The sequence below is a fragment of the Curcuma longa genome, unplaced genomic scaffold (assembly GCF_044706935.1).
Source record: "Curcuma longa cultivar G26 ecotype Majalengka, Jawa Barat unplaced genomic scaffold, ITB_CL_G26_1.1 contig_22492, whole genome shotgun sequence".
Lineage (NCBI taxonomy): Eukaryota > Viridiplantae > Streptophyta > Magnoliopsida > Zingiberales > Zingiberaceae > Curcuma > Curcuma longa.
The window spans coordinates 6,836-20,767 of record NW_027431922.1 but is presented as its reverse complement, the minus strand read 5'-3'; the positions used below and the strand labels follow the sequence as shown (position 1 = coordinate 20,767).

At 38.6% G+C, this 13,932-nt stretch overlaps 1 protein-coding gene across 1 annotated transcript; it reads right to left on the bottom strand.

Moving 5' to 3' along the window:
- Positions 1-4,884: 4,884 nt before the first annotated feature.
- LOC141817906 (transcription termination factor MTERF15, mitochondrial-like) lies at positions 4,885-6,256 on the bottom strand. The gene has a single exon (XM_074705517.1). It carries the CDS (start codon positions 6,203-6,205, stop codon positions 5,084-5,086), a length of 1,122 nt encoding a protein of 373 aa, XP_074561618.1. The 5' UTR covers positions 6,206-6,256; the 3' UTR covers positions 4,885-5,083.
- Positions 6,257-13,932: the final 7,676 nt, after the last annotated feature.

The window sequence follows — 13,932 nt, the reverse complement described above, 5'->3', positions numbered from 1 at the left end:
TCCGTAGAATCGCTCTAGATCATGTTAATGTGTCCCTTGTGAGAGAGAGAGAGAGAGAGGGGGGGCATTGTCCTAGCAAGCTTTTCGAGGCTCTCTGATTGACGTCAACCCGACTCTTACGATGGTTGAGGTGTTGGCTCAACCCTTTGATGGTCGGCTCAATTTCCTGACTCATCGCAATGAGTCTACTTAGCAAGCGAATGTCGCAACTGAGATGGAGGTAGGGATCTCCGATATTGTTGGTGTTGGTTCACTACTTGATGGATTTCCCTGGAGAATTGGTTGTATTCGTGGGTAGAGTGGGTGCACCACTGATGATATGCATAGAAATGAGTCGACTTCTCCTAGGAAGGCAAATCTCGCTCCCCTAAGGTAGGAAGCCTCATCTATGGGTCTCGCTCATATGCTTCAGGGCATAGTCTACTGCTATCGAGCTTTGTTCCTCAAAGGAAACTTCTCTAGGTGAGGGGCATTGAGTGTTTGCCCAATCTCAACCTCCTCCAAATGGATATACTTCTTAGCCTGACCTAGGAGGTCATCATAGTCGGACGGGGTCTCTTCACTAGAGATTTAAAGAAATCCCCGTCTAACCGCCTTTGAGAGAAGACATTGGTCAATACTTTAGGGGTTGTGGAAGGGACATACAAGTTGACTCGCTTAAAATGCTGGATGTATTACCTGAACGTCTCTCGAGTCTTCTGCTTAATGGCAAATAGGTTGAGATGCATCTTCTGATACGTCTTGCTACTAGCAAAGTGGTGTATAAAGACTGCTCGAAAATCGACGAAGGGTGGATGGAAGCTGGCGGGAGGTAACTAAACCACCTCTAGGCTACGTTCGACAGAGTTGTCAAAAAGATTCAACATTTGACGTCCTCTGTGTACTGATGCAACAGGAAGACGTTGTCAAAGCAACAGAGGTGGTCCTCGGGATTAGAGGACCCCCCGCATACTCTCCAAGTTGTGGCGATCTGAAGTGGCAAGGTAACTCTTCTTCCAAAATGCCCCTGGAGAAAGGAGTATCTCGACTATCCCTCTTCCACTAAGAAGTGTGGTTTGCCTTTGTGGTCACGGGGAGGTGTTTCCCCAACTCTAAATTCATGAGACTATTCCGCGCGGGATTGACACTTCTTCAGGGATCAGTGTCGAGATCGGAAGGGTGTTGACGGTGGTGGGAGGTACTCTATTTGGAACCTGTGGTATTTTGACAGAGGCTATGGGTGCCCGGATAGGTCTTGACATCAACCAGGGTTGCCTTTGCAATATCTCTTGGACAATCGTGGCAACCAAACGGTTGAGATCGTCTTGTTTCATAGTGATCATTTCACCATGATATGTTCGACAATGGATTTGTGATTCTTCACAGTTCTTCCGACGTCAACCATCGCGACGGCTTAGCTCAGTATTCCCACAAACGATGTCCAATTTGTTCCAACCAAATACCACAAATGAATGAGCCACTAAGGATTGGGTGAAGATGTCGACGACTCCGATTAAGGAAAGGATCTTCGAACCTTGACAGGGCCACTTCGACGCCTAAGTTAGTGAGGGTTCTTTCTGTAGATGAGGAAATTGAAGGAGAAGAGATTATACTTGTGCGCGAACTTGCGCTCGCGAAAGCGGACTTCCTTTTATCTTACCCTTGATCCCCATGTGTCCCTCATTCACGTCATTATCAAATACACTTTGAATGTGGGGAGGCCACGTAGTCCCTCATTCTCCACGAATCTTTCATTCTCCACTTTTGTCGTGGAGCCAGTAAAATAACACCACATCCTCCCCACATTTTTCGTGTTTGACATGAGGGAGGTCCAAGTTAGCATTCTCAAAATGTTGTGGGGCGTGAAGGAGTCAAAAGGCCGAACTGAGGGTGTAGGATGCGGCCTTACTGAGGGTGTCAGCAGTCGGAGAGGCATCAGACTAGGGCAAGCTAGGAGGTGTCGGGCCTGGCTGAGCCGAGAGGCATCAAACTCGGCCCAGCTAGGAAAAATCGAACATATAGCTGAGCTGAGAGGTGTCTGAGGCAACTGAGCTGGAAGGCGTTGGACCTGGCCAAGTTGGGAGGCATCGATCTTGGCCTAGCTGAGAGGTGTTGAACCTAGCCGAGTTAGGAGGCATCAATCCCAATCGAACTAAGAGGCGTAAGGCACGAGGTCTATATCCCTTGGGCTCAAAGAGGTTTGATGCGCCTAACTTAACCCTAGCCTACCCTAGGTCGAGTTTGACTCCGATTGATGCAAGTTTACTTTAACTTACAACTCAGTTTGACTTTAGACTGCCCTATCGATGACATGTATAAATTATCCATCTCCGCCTCATCAACAATGATTCTGGAACTCAAAATTAAAGGCACAACACCTTTGATGGCGAACCACAAATGTCAAGTAGCTCAAGGAGCTTCTTTTTACATGCGATCACAAACCTGTCCCCGAATTTTTTATTAGATAAGCAAAAACAAAAGAGTAAACATGTTTGTTTGGTCCATATTTTTTTCAACTTCAACAACTCTATCTCCCGAAATGTTGGAATCACCCTCTTCTCCAAGCTAAATAGAAGTAACAATGGTTATTGGACAATGAAAGAAGAGTGATAGCCAACTTCCTCGATGAAAAATTCCATCTTTCTCCCACATGTGAGGTTGAGAAATATTCAACAAGGTTGACCTCTTCCTGATTGCAGCAAAGAAGTCTAATTAACTCCGACAAGCCAAAGGTCGAGAAATGATACTTACCCTGAAATGGTAGTATGAAATTGTAGCATGACACTCACAATTGCATGCAGTAGGTCCCACTGCATGCCAATGAGACCCACTGTCAATGTAAATGTCATGCTACGATTTCATACTACAATTTCATGTTATGTATCACCACTCGCTTGCTTAAGATGCTTTCTCTTCGGAGATACTGTCGCACACAAAAAGCTTGAGATTGGGAGGGATTTTTTTCCATAATACTATAGCCGAAGAACCATTTGTCTTCAAACGCTTAAGAAGAAGCTTCCTCGATCCAAATAGACGATCCCAGAATTGAGTCTGAGGATATTGGTGTTGAAACATAAAGAGAAAGAATAGAGAGAAAAATAAAAAGAAAATAATTGCTTGGTTTATTGATTAATGGTCTTAAGTTAATATACTTATTTACACAGATATATGAAAAATATGATAAAAATGAATATGGTATGTGATCTCAATCATTATAGAAACAACGACAAATATGATGACAATTGCATTCCAAACAACACATTGAGTTGGATTGTCAATTTATGAAATCGCTGTTTGGATAACGGTTTGATGAATATATCGACAACTTGATCCTCTATAGAGATGTAAGAGACTGATAGTTGTTTAGCTGCTACACGTTCCTATACAAAGTGAAAATCTTTCTCTACATCTTTTGTGCAAACATGAAAGATTAAATTTGTAATAAGATATGTTGCTCTAATGTTATCACACTGCATTTTAGTTATAATATCAATAGAAAGATGTAATTTTGAAAGGGGATGAAAGAAAAATAATTTCAAACATTAAATTGGCAATAACTTTATATTTAGATTCTATATTTTATCAAGATATGATTAGTTTCTTTTTTGAATACCATGAGATAAGATTTCATCCAAGAATATTGCATAACCACAAGTATAGAGCGTCTGTCTTCAAAAGAATCAACCCAATCTGCACCACTAAATGCATTTAACTCCTATTAGAAACGTCGATATAAAAAGAGACCATGAAGAATAGTATCTTTGTGATAGCAAAGGATCCTCTTAACACCTTCCCAATGTTGTTCAGTGGGAGAATACATAAACTAACAAGCTCAATTGACAGCAAAAGCGATATCAAAACATGTGATAGTGACATATTGTAAAGCTCCAACAATGTTCTAATATATTTGAGGATTGGCCAAAGCAGGAGATGATGAAGGTGCAGAAAGTTATCTACAACAATCGATGTAAAAACATAACGTACACCATCCATTTTAGCACGTTGGAGAATTTCAATAATATATTTGTTTTGTGAAAGGAGACGACCATTAGAATTTGAGAAAAGGTCAATACCAAGAAAGATTCGGGTAGAAAATTCATGATTAAGAAGACGAAGTAGAGAAGTGATGTCTTCTTGATCATTGTCGATTAGAAGAATATCATCTACATAAATACAGAGAAAAAGCATAGAGTTATCATTGCACTTATAAAATAAAATAAAGAGGAGTCAATCTTTAAGCCAAAGAACCCTTGAGTCTGTAGCCAAGTAGAGAGGCGATGAAAGGAGCTTGTCGAAAATCATATAAGAAGTTCTTCAAATACAAGCATGTGTTGAAAGTTGTGGATGAATAAACCCAAACGGTTGCTCCATAAACATGGTCAACTCAAGATGACCAAGAAGAAAGGCATTGGAAACATCTAATTGACGTATTGGCCAATTGGAGCTAACAATTATAGATAATAATAATTTGACTGTTGTAATTTTAATAGTTAGACTGAATATATCATTAAAGTCAATCTGTGGCTATTGATTGAATCCTTTTGCAACAAGACGAGCATTATACCATTCAAGAGAGTCATCCGCACGATAATTGAGACAGAAGACCCATCTAGACCCCACAACGTTCATGGAGGCAGTGTAGGAACTAAGCTCTAAATTCCATTGCGAAGGAAAGGATCATATTTTGTAGCCATCACAGTAAATGGCAAACAAAATACTCATGGAAGGGTTCATTTGGTGCTATACCTAGGAAAGCATATCCATCAACACCTGAATAACTTCTACATAATGAGATGCATAATTATGATCCATGGTGAGACATTCTTTAAACAAACTCATCATTCATTTATTATGATGAAAGGTTATTGACCAGTTAAATATTTATAATAGCTATGACAGGGTGTTTAATAGAAACAATCACTAGTTAAATAAACTGAATTTTGATCCAGATAGTATCCAGAAAATGTCAGGAAAACAAGATCAATTGAAACCACAAACAGATCAGAGCAGAATTTATTGTTGATTTATCTGTTAGCTAAGGAAGAGTCTCGCACCTGAATACATATTCTAAAAATCTCTTCTATAGGGATGCTAGAACTCAAAGTTAGACGGACACCTCCCTTGACGGCCAGCAATAAATGTCAACTAGCTTAGGGACCTTCTCCTTATATGGAAGCACAAACTTCTCCATGAACTTTTTGTCAGATGGGATTAAATAAGAGAGCAGACTCCCTTTTGCAGTCCATAAATTTTCAGACTTCAACAACTCCAACACCTGAAACCTAGGAATCACCCTTTTATCCAAACTAAATAGCAGAATTCCTGGATGTTGAGTGATGAAGGAAGGAGAACAGCCAACTTCCTTGACGAAAAATTCTATCTTCCTCCGTATGTGAGGTTGAGAAATAGTTAACAAGGTTGGCGTCTTCCTGACTGCAGTGAAGAAGTCCGACTCCGACCAACCAAGGCTCGTAAACAATTTGTGTTTCGCCTCGAAGTTTTCTTTGGTGACACCGTAAAGAGCAATAAGCAAGCGCGGGTACATTGGAGATTGTCGGGGGACGCCCAGCTCGTCGGCTCTACGGACCAAAATCTGGAGTGAATCTGGTTTCTGGCCAAGGAACTCAGGGCGATTTCTCATTACTTGAGACGCCTTCTCTTCAGAGATACCGCACACGTCCATAAAAAACTTGAGGTTGGGAAGGATTCTTTTCTCGACGCTGAAGCTGAAAAACCAGTTTTGCTTTAAACACTTAACAAGAAGCTCCCTCGATCCAAACAGACGATCCCAGAACTCCAACTTGGGGACGACAGAACGCATGTTAAAGTTGAGGATATATGGATATGATGTAATTATTTCGACTAGGTCGGACTGCGAGAAGCCCGCGTCGAGCAAAGATCGGAACTTTGGCTCCACCTTAGTGCAGACGATTCCGGGGCAGATATTGATAATCCTCTTGATGTGGGAGTCGGTGAAGCCCTGGGACTTCAAGAAATTGAGGGAGTAGTCGGGTTTCTCACTAGATTTGAGACCTGATAAGGAAAGGGAGGCCTTGGATGCCTCGGCGGCAGATAAACCACAGGAATCTACAAGGTACTCGACGACGGAAAACGGCTTCAGCGGAGGAACTGCGGAGGCTGCGGAGGAGGAGCAAGATAATAGGTTACTGGGTCGGAAGTGTGCCGGGATGCTAAGGCAATGGAGGCGGATGACGAACGGCCGCATCGCGGCGGCGCTGTTTGTCGCACGGAGAGGCGAAACCTAATTACCTAGGCATCGTTACAGCTCAAAATAAGTTTTTTTTTTTGGTTTTCAATATACCATATTAAATACATAAAAATTTAACAATAAAAAAAATCTCCTTGTACATCTTAAATCTCATTACTGATCTCACTGGCATATGACTAATTTCGAAAAAAAATTAATTTTAAAATTTCACTACGGCTCTTAAATTGAAAATCCCATGCCCACGATTGTTAGAAATGTTTTTATTCCACAAACCTCTTCAAAAACTTTGCATTAGAAATTAATGTCTTTATGAGCTTGCATTACGTAGAAAAAAATTATTGTGTCATTACGAAGTTGGCATGTTTTACTATAAATCTTATTATTGACAAAAGGAAAAAATATTTTGTCCATCTCGTAATTGGTTATTATGGCTCAGACCATCAACATGTCATTGCGAGGGGTGACTATTCCTTCTAGATCTCATATATCAAAATTGAGGAGAGGGCTTTCTTCCCCAACCCTCTTTCCATGCTGACCCATAACTTTCTAGCCTCCTATCACGTGCCTTCGTGGCTTGGTTCGAGTCCCCATCAGTAGGATCGCTCTAGATCATGTTAATGTGTCCCTTTACGATCGTTGAGGTGCTGGCTCAACCCTTTGATGGTCGGCTCAATTTCCTGACTCATCGCAATGAGTCTACTTAGCAGGCGAATGTCGCAACTGAGACGGAGGTAGGGATCTCCGATGTTGTTGGTGTTGGTTCACTACTTGATGGATTTCCCCAGGAGAATTGGTTGTATTCGTGGGTAGAGTGGGTGCATGACTAATGATATGCGTAGAAATGGGTCGACTTCTCCTATGACGGGAAACCTCGCTCTCCTAAGGTGGGGGGGCTCATCTATGGCCCAGACTACTCGCTCATCTGCTCAGGTTGGGGCATAGTCTAGGAGCTATCAAAGGGCTTTGTTCCTCAAAGGTAGGGCACAGATTTCTTTTCTGGGTGAGGGGCATTGAGTGTTTGCACGTCATCCGTCTTACGAGCAATCTCAGCCTCCTCCAAATGGATATACTTCTTAGCCTGACCTAGGAGGTCATCATAGTCGGACGGGGTCTCTTCACCAGAGATTTAAAGAAATCCCCATCTAACCGCCTTTGAGAGAAGGCATTCATCAATACTTTAGGGGGGTGTTTGATGGGGGTTATCATTGATACCTTGGTTATCTGACAAAAGTTATCAACCATAATCTTGTTTGGTTTAGGTTATGATCAATTCCCGAGTAATACAATATTACCGCCACATCAGCAAATGAGTTATAATCCAGTAATATGATTATTTTGGCAACCTAAGATTTTCTATAATTCCAGAGGTTAACAAATTTTTTTTTTCATGATTATCCTTCGATTTTAAAACTTAATTAATTAAATGTATTATGAAATCTAATTGAAATCGAGTTAATTAATTTAAAATTTTATAAATTTAAAAGAGATAATTTATTTTAAATTATAAAAAATAAAATTAATGAATTTTATTTATTAATTTAATGAATTATTTTATTAGAATAATTATTTTAATATATTATTTTATTAAAATATATATAAATTTATGTTAAATTTTAAAAAATAAAATTAATAAATGATGTTTATTAATTTAATAAATTATTTTATTAAAATAAAATTAATGAATTATATATATTAATTTAATAAATTATTTTATTAAAATAATTATTTTAATGAATTAATTATATATATATCAATTTATTTTAAATTTTAAAAAAATAAAATTAATGAATTATATTTATCAATTTAATAAATTATTTTATTAAAATAATTATTTTAATAAATTATTTTATTAAAAATATATAAATTTATGTTAAATTTAAAAAATTAATAAATGATGTTTATTAATTTAATAAATTATTTTATTAAAATAATTATTTTAATGAATTATTTTATTAAAATAAAAATAACAAATTATATTTATTAATTTAATGAATTATTTTATTAAAATAATTTTTTAATTTATTATTTTTTAATATATATAAATTTATTTTGAATTTTAAAAATAAAATTAATGACTTATATTTATTAATTTAATGAATTATTTTGTTAAAATAATTATTTTATTAAAAATATATATGAATTTATGTAAATTTTAAAAAATAAAATTAATAAATGATTTTTATTAATTTAATAAATTATTTTATTAAAATAAAATTAATGAATTATATTTATTAATTTAATAAATTATTTTATTAAAATAATTAAGTTAATAAATTATTTTATTAAAAATATATAAATTTATTTTCAATTTTAAAAAATTTAAATAAATTATATTTATTTTTTGATATATTATTAATTTTTTATTATTATTATTATTATTATTAATTTAATTTAATTTATTTGAATTAAGAGTAATATAGTAAATATTAAAGTAGTTATGCTTTATTCACTCAAAATAAATAAGTTGAACCAAACAACATTAGGTTATATTTTATACCTCATAACATTGGTTATGTGATTACCTGATAATCATATAACTAAGGTTATATATAATAACTTAAACCAAACGCACCCTCCAAGTTGACTCGCTTAAAATGCTGGATGTATTACCTGAACGTCTCTCGAGTCTTCTGCTTAATGGCAAATAGGTTGAAATGCATCTTCTGATACGTCTTGCTACTGGCAAAGTGGTGTATAAAGACTGCTCGAAAATCGACGAAGGGTGGATGGAAGCTGGCGGGAGGTAACTAAACCACCTCTAGGCTACGTTCGACAGAGTTGTCAAAAAGATTCTGCATTTGACGTCCTCTGTGTACTGATGCAACAGGAAGACGTTGTCAAAGCAACAGAGGTGGTCCTCGGGATCAGAGGACCCCCCCCCCCCCCCCCCCCCCCCCCCCCCCCCCCCCCCCCCCCCCCCCCCGCATACTCTCCAAGTTGTGGCGATCTGAAGTGGCAAGGTAACTCTTCTTCCAAAATGCCCCTGGAGAAAGAAGTATCTCGACTATCCCTCTTCCACTAAGAAGTGTGGTTTGCCTTTATGGTCACGGGGAGGTGTTTCCCCAACTCTAAATTCATGAGACTATTCCGCATGGGATTGACACTTCTTCAGGGATCAGTGCCGAGATCGGAAGGGTGTTGACGGGGGTGGGAGGTACTCTATTTGGAACCTGTGGTATTTTGACAGAGGCTATGGGTGCCCGGATAGGTCTTGACATCAACCAGGGTTGCCTTTGCAATATCTCTTGGACAATCGTGGCAACCAAACGGTTGAGATCGTCTTGTTTCATAGTGATCATTTCACCGTGATATGTTCGACAATGGATTTGTGATTCTTCACAGTTCTTCCAACGTCAACCATCGCGACGGCTTAGCTCAGTATTCCCACAAACGATGTCCAATTTGTTCCAACCAAATACCACAGATGAATGAGCCACTAAGGATTGGGTGAAGATGTCGACGACTCCGATTAAGGAAAGGATCTTCGAACCTTGACGAGGCCACTTCGACGCCTAAGTTAGTGAGGGTTCTTTCTGTAGATGAGGAAATTGAAGGAGAAGAGATTATACTTGTGCGCGAACTTGCGCTCGCGAAAGCGGACTTCCTTTTATCTTACCCTTGATCCCCATGTCTCCCTCATTCACGTCATTATCAAATACACTTTGAATGTGGGGAGGCCACGTAGTCCCTCATTCTCCACGAATGTGGGGAGGCTTTTGTCGTGGAGCCAGTAAAATAACACCACATCCTCCCCACATTTTCCGTGTTTGACGTGGGGGAGGTCCAAGTTAGCATTCTCAAAATGTTGTTGGGCGTGAAGGAGTCAAAAGGCCGAACTGAGGGTGTAGGATGCGGCCTTACTGAGGGTGTCAGCGGTCGGAGAGGCGTCAGACTAGGCCAAGCTAGGAGGTGTCGGGCCTGGCTGAGCCGAGAGGCATCAAACTCGGCCCAGCTAGGAAAAATCGGACATAGCCGAGCTGAGAGGTGTCTGAGGCGACTGAGCTGGAAGGCATTGGACCTGGCCAAGTTGGGAGGCATCGATCTTGGCCTAGCTGAGAGGTGTCGAACCTAGCCGAGTTAGGAGGCATCAGTCCCAATCGAGCTAAGAGGCGTAAGGCGCAAGGTCTATATCCCTTGGGCTCAAAGAGGTTTGATGTGCCTGACTTAACCCTAGCCTACCCTAGGTCGAGTTTGACTCCAATTGATGCAAGTTTACTTTAACTTACAGCTCAGTTTGACTTTAGACTGCCCTATCGATGACATGTGTAAATTATCCATCTCCGCCTCATCAATAATGATTCTGGAACTCAAAATTAAAGGCACAACACCTTTGATGGCGAATCACAAATGTCAAGTAGCTCAAGGAGCTTCTTTTTACATGCGAGCACAAACCTGTCCCCGAATTTTTTATAAGATAAGCAAAAACAAGAGAGCAAACACGTTTGTTTGGTCCATAATTTTTTCAACTTCAACAACTCTATCTCCCGAAATGTTGGAATCACCCTCTTCTCCAAGCTAAATAGAAGTAACAATGGTTATTGGACAACGAAAGAAGAGTGATAGCCAACTTCCTCGATGAAAACTTCCATCTTTCTCCCACATGTGAGGTTGAGAAATATTCAACAAGGTTGACCTCTTCCTGATTGCAGCAAAGAAGTCTAATTAACTCCGACAAGCCAAAGGCCCGACAATAATTTGTGTCTGGCTTCAAAGGTTTCTTTGCTGATACTGTGGAGAACGAAAAGCAACAACGGGAAGGTTGGAGATTGTCGAGGCACCCCTAGCTCGTCGACTCTACGTGTCGGATTTACCTGTTGTAGTGTGCCTCGTTAGGATTGCTTCTGTCGGAAGAATAATCATGGACGGAAAACTCCTCAAGTTTTCACCAACCAAATCCTCCGATCGCTGTTCTTCCTCTTCTCTCCGGCGCAGTACCTCTGGAACTGATCCACCACAGCGCTGCTTCACTCCTTGCTTCAATTTGGAACTTCATCTCAATTCCGTTTCAGAAGATGAAGCTCTTCATCTTTTGAACGTTCAACACTAAACCAAAACATGGAGTGAATCTAGATTCTGGGCAACGAACTCAGGGCGGCTTCTTATTGCTTAAGATGCCTTCTCTTCGGAGATACTGTCGCACACATAAAAAACTTGAGATTGGGAGGGATTTTTTTTCATAATACTATAGCCGAAGAACCATTTTGTCTTCAAACGCTTAAGAAGAAGCTTCCTCGATCCAAACAGACGATCCCAGAATTGAGTCTGAGGATATTGGTGTTGAAACATAAAGAGAAAGAATAGAGAGAAAAATAAAAAGAAAATAATTGCTTGGTTTATTGATTAATGGTCTTAAGTTAACAAACTTATTTATACAGATATATGAAAAATATGATAAAAATGAATATGGTATGTGATCTCAATCATTATAGAAACAACGCAAATATGATGACGATTGCTGTCCAAACAACACGTTGAGTTGGATTGTCAATTTATGAAATCGCTGTCTGGATAACGGTTTGATGAATATGTCGACAACTTGATCCTCTGTAGAGATGTAAGAGACTGATAGTTGTTTAGCTGCTACACGTTCCTGTACAAAGTGAAAATCTATCTCTACATGTTTTGTGCGAACATGAAAGATTAAATTTGTAGTAAGATATGTTGCTCCAATGTTATCACACTATATTTTAGTTATAATATCAGTATAAAGATGTAATTTTAAAAGGGAATGAAGCCAAATAATTTCAAACATTACATTGGCAATAACTTTATATTTAGATTCTATATTTTATCGAGATATGGTAGGTTTCTTTTTTGAATACCATGAGATAAGATTTCATCCAAGAATATTGCATAACCACAAGTATAGAGCGTCTGTCTTCAAAAGAGTCGGCCCAATCTGCATCACTAAATGCATTTAACTTCTATTAGGAACGCCGATATAAAAAGAGACCATGAAATATAGTATCTTTGTGATAGCAAAAGATCCTCTTAACACCTTCCCAATGTTGTTCAGTGGGAGAATACATAAACTGACAAGCTCAATTGACAGCAAAAGCGATATCAAAACATGTGATAGTGACATATTGTAAAGCTCCAACAATGTTCTAATATATTTGAGGATTGGCCAAAGCAGGAGATGATGAAGGTGCAGAAAAGTTATCTACAACAATCGGTGTAAAAACATAACGTACACCATCCATTTTAGCACGTTGGAGAATTTCAATAATATATTTGTTTTGTGAAAGGAGACAACCATCAGAATTTGAGAAAAGGTCAATACCAAGAAAGAATCGGGTTGTGTCAAGATCTCTAATAGGAAATTCATGATTAAGAAGACGAAGTAGAGAAGTGATGTCTTCTTGATCATTGTCGATTAGAAGAATATCATCTACATAAATAAGGAGAAAAAGCATAGAGTTATCATTGCACTTATAAAATAAAGAGGAGTCAATCTTTAAGCCAAAGAACCCTTGAGTCTATAGCCAAGTAGAGAGGCGATGAAACCATGCATGAGGAGCTTGTCGAAAATCATATAAGAAGTTCTTCAACTACAAGCATGTGTTGAAAGTTGTGGATGAATAAACCCAAGCGGTTGCTCCATAAACATGGTCAACTCAAGATGACCAAGAAGAAAGGCATTGGAAACATCTAATTGACGTATTGGCCAATTGGAGCTAACAATTATAGATAGTAATAATTTGACTGTTGTAATTTTAATAGTTAGACTGAATATATCATTAAAGTCAATCTGTGGCTATTGATTGAATCCTTTTGCAACAAGACGAGCATTATACCATTCAAGAGAGTCATCCGCACGATACTTGAGACAGAAGACCCATTTAGAACCCACAACGTTCATGGAGGCAGTGTGAGGAACTAAGCTCTAAATTCCATTGCGAAGGAAAGGATCATATTTTGTAGCCATCACAGTACGTCAATTTGAATCCTTAACAGCCTATGTAAAACATATTGGTTCGATAGATTTTAAAGAGACCACTAGAACACATGGAAGGGGGTATCAGATGGTCGCAAGTGGGCATCAGGCATAAATATCACTTAAGGGAAGTGTGCACCAAGGATCATCTTCATCAGATCACTTATTGGAGAAGATGAGGGGCTAGGTTGGGAATGTGAAAATGCGATATGTGGCATATCCGAGGAAGAAAGCACATTCTTCTCATGATTGAATGATGTGTTAGAAGAACCAAAAGGAGATGCCTCAGAAATTGTCGAAGATGGAGCTAGACCAAAAATACCATCACCTCATTCCTCAGTAGAAGAGACAAATGTTGCATGCTTGTTGTAATTTGGGTGGTATCAAATAGTGTCACCTGTCTCTGGATGAGAGGTTGAGGAAGCTATTAAAAAAGGGAAGAAAGACTCATAAAAAATAACATTGGCAGGAAATTTAAATCCGCCCGATCGGTATATGTAAGCAACAATACTCATGATGCAAATTGCTAACCAAGAAAAACACACTATTGTAAACGAGAGTCTAATTTATGTTTAGAATAGGGACCTTTTCAAATGGCAAACAAATGGAAGGGTTCATTTGGTGATATAACCAAGAACACATACCCATCAACACCTGAATAACTTCTACATAATGAGATGCATAATTGTGATCCATGGTAAGACATTCTTTAAACAAACTCATCATTCATTTATTATGATGAAAGGTTATTGACCAGTTAAATATTTATAATAGCTATGACAGGGTG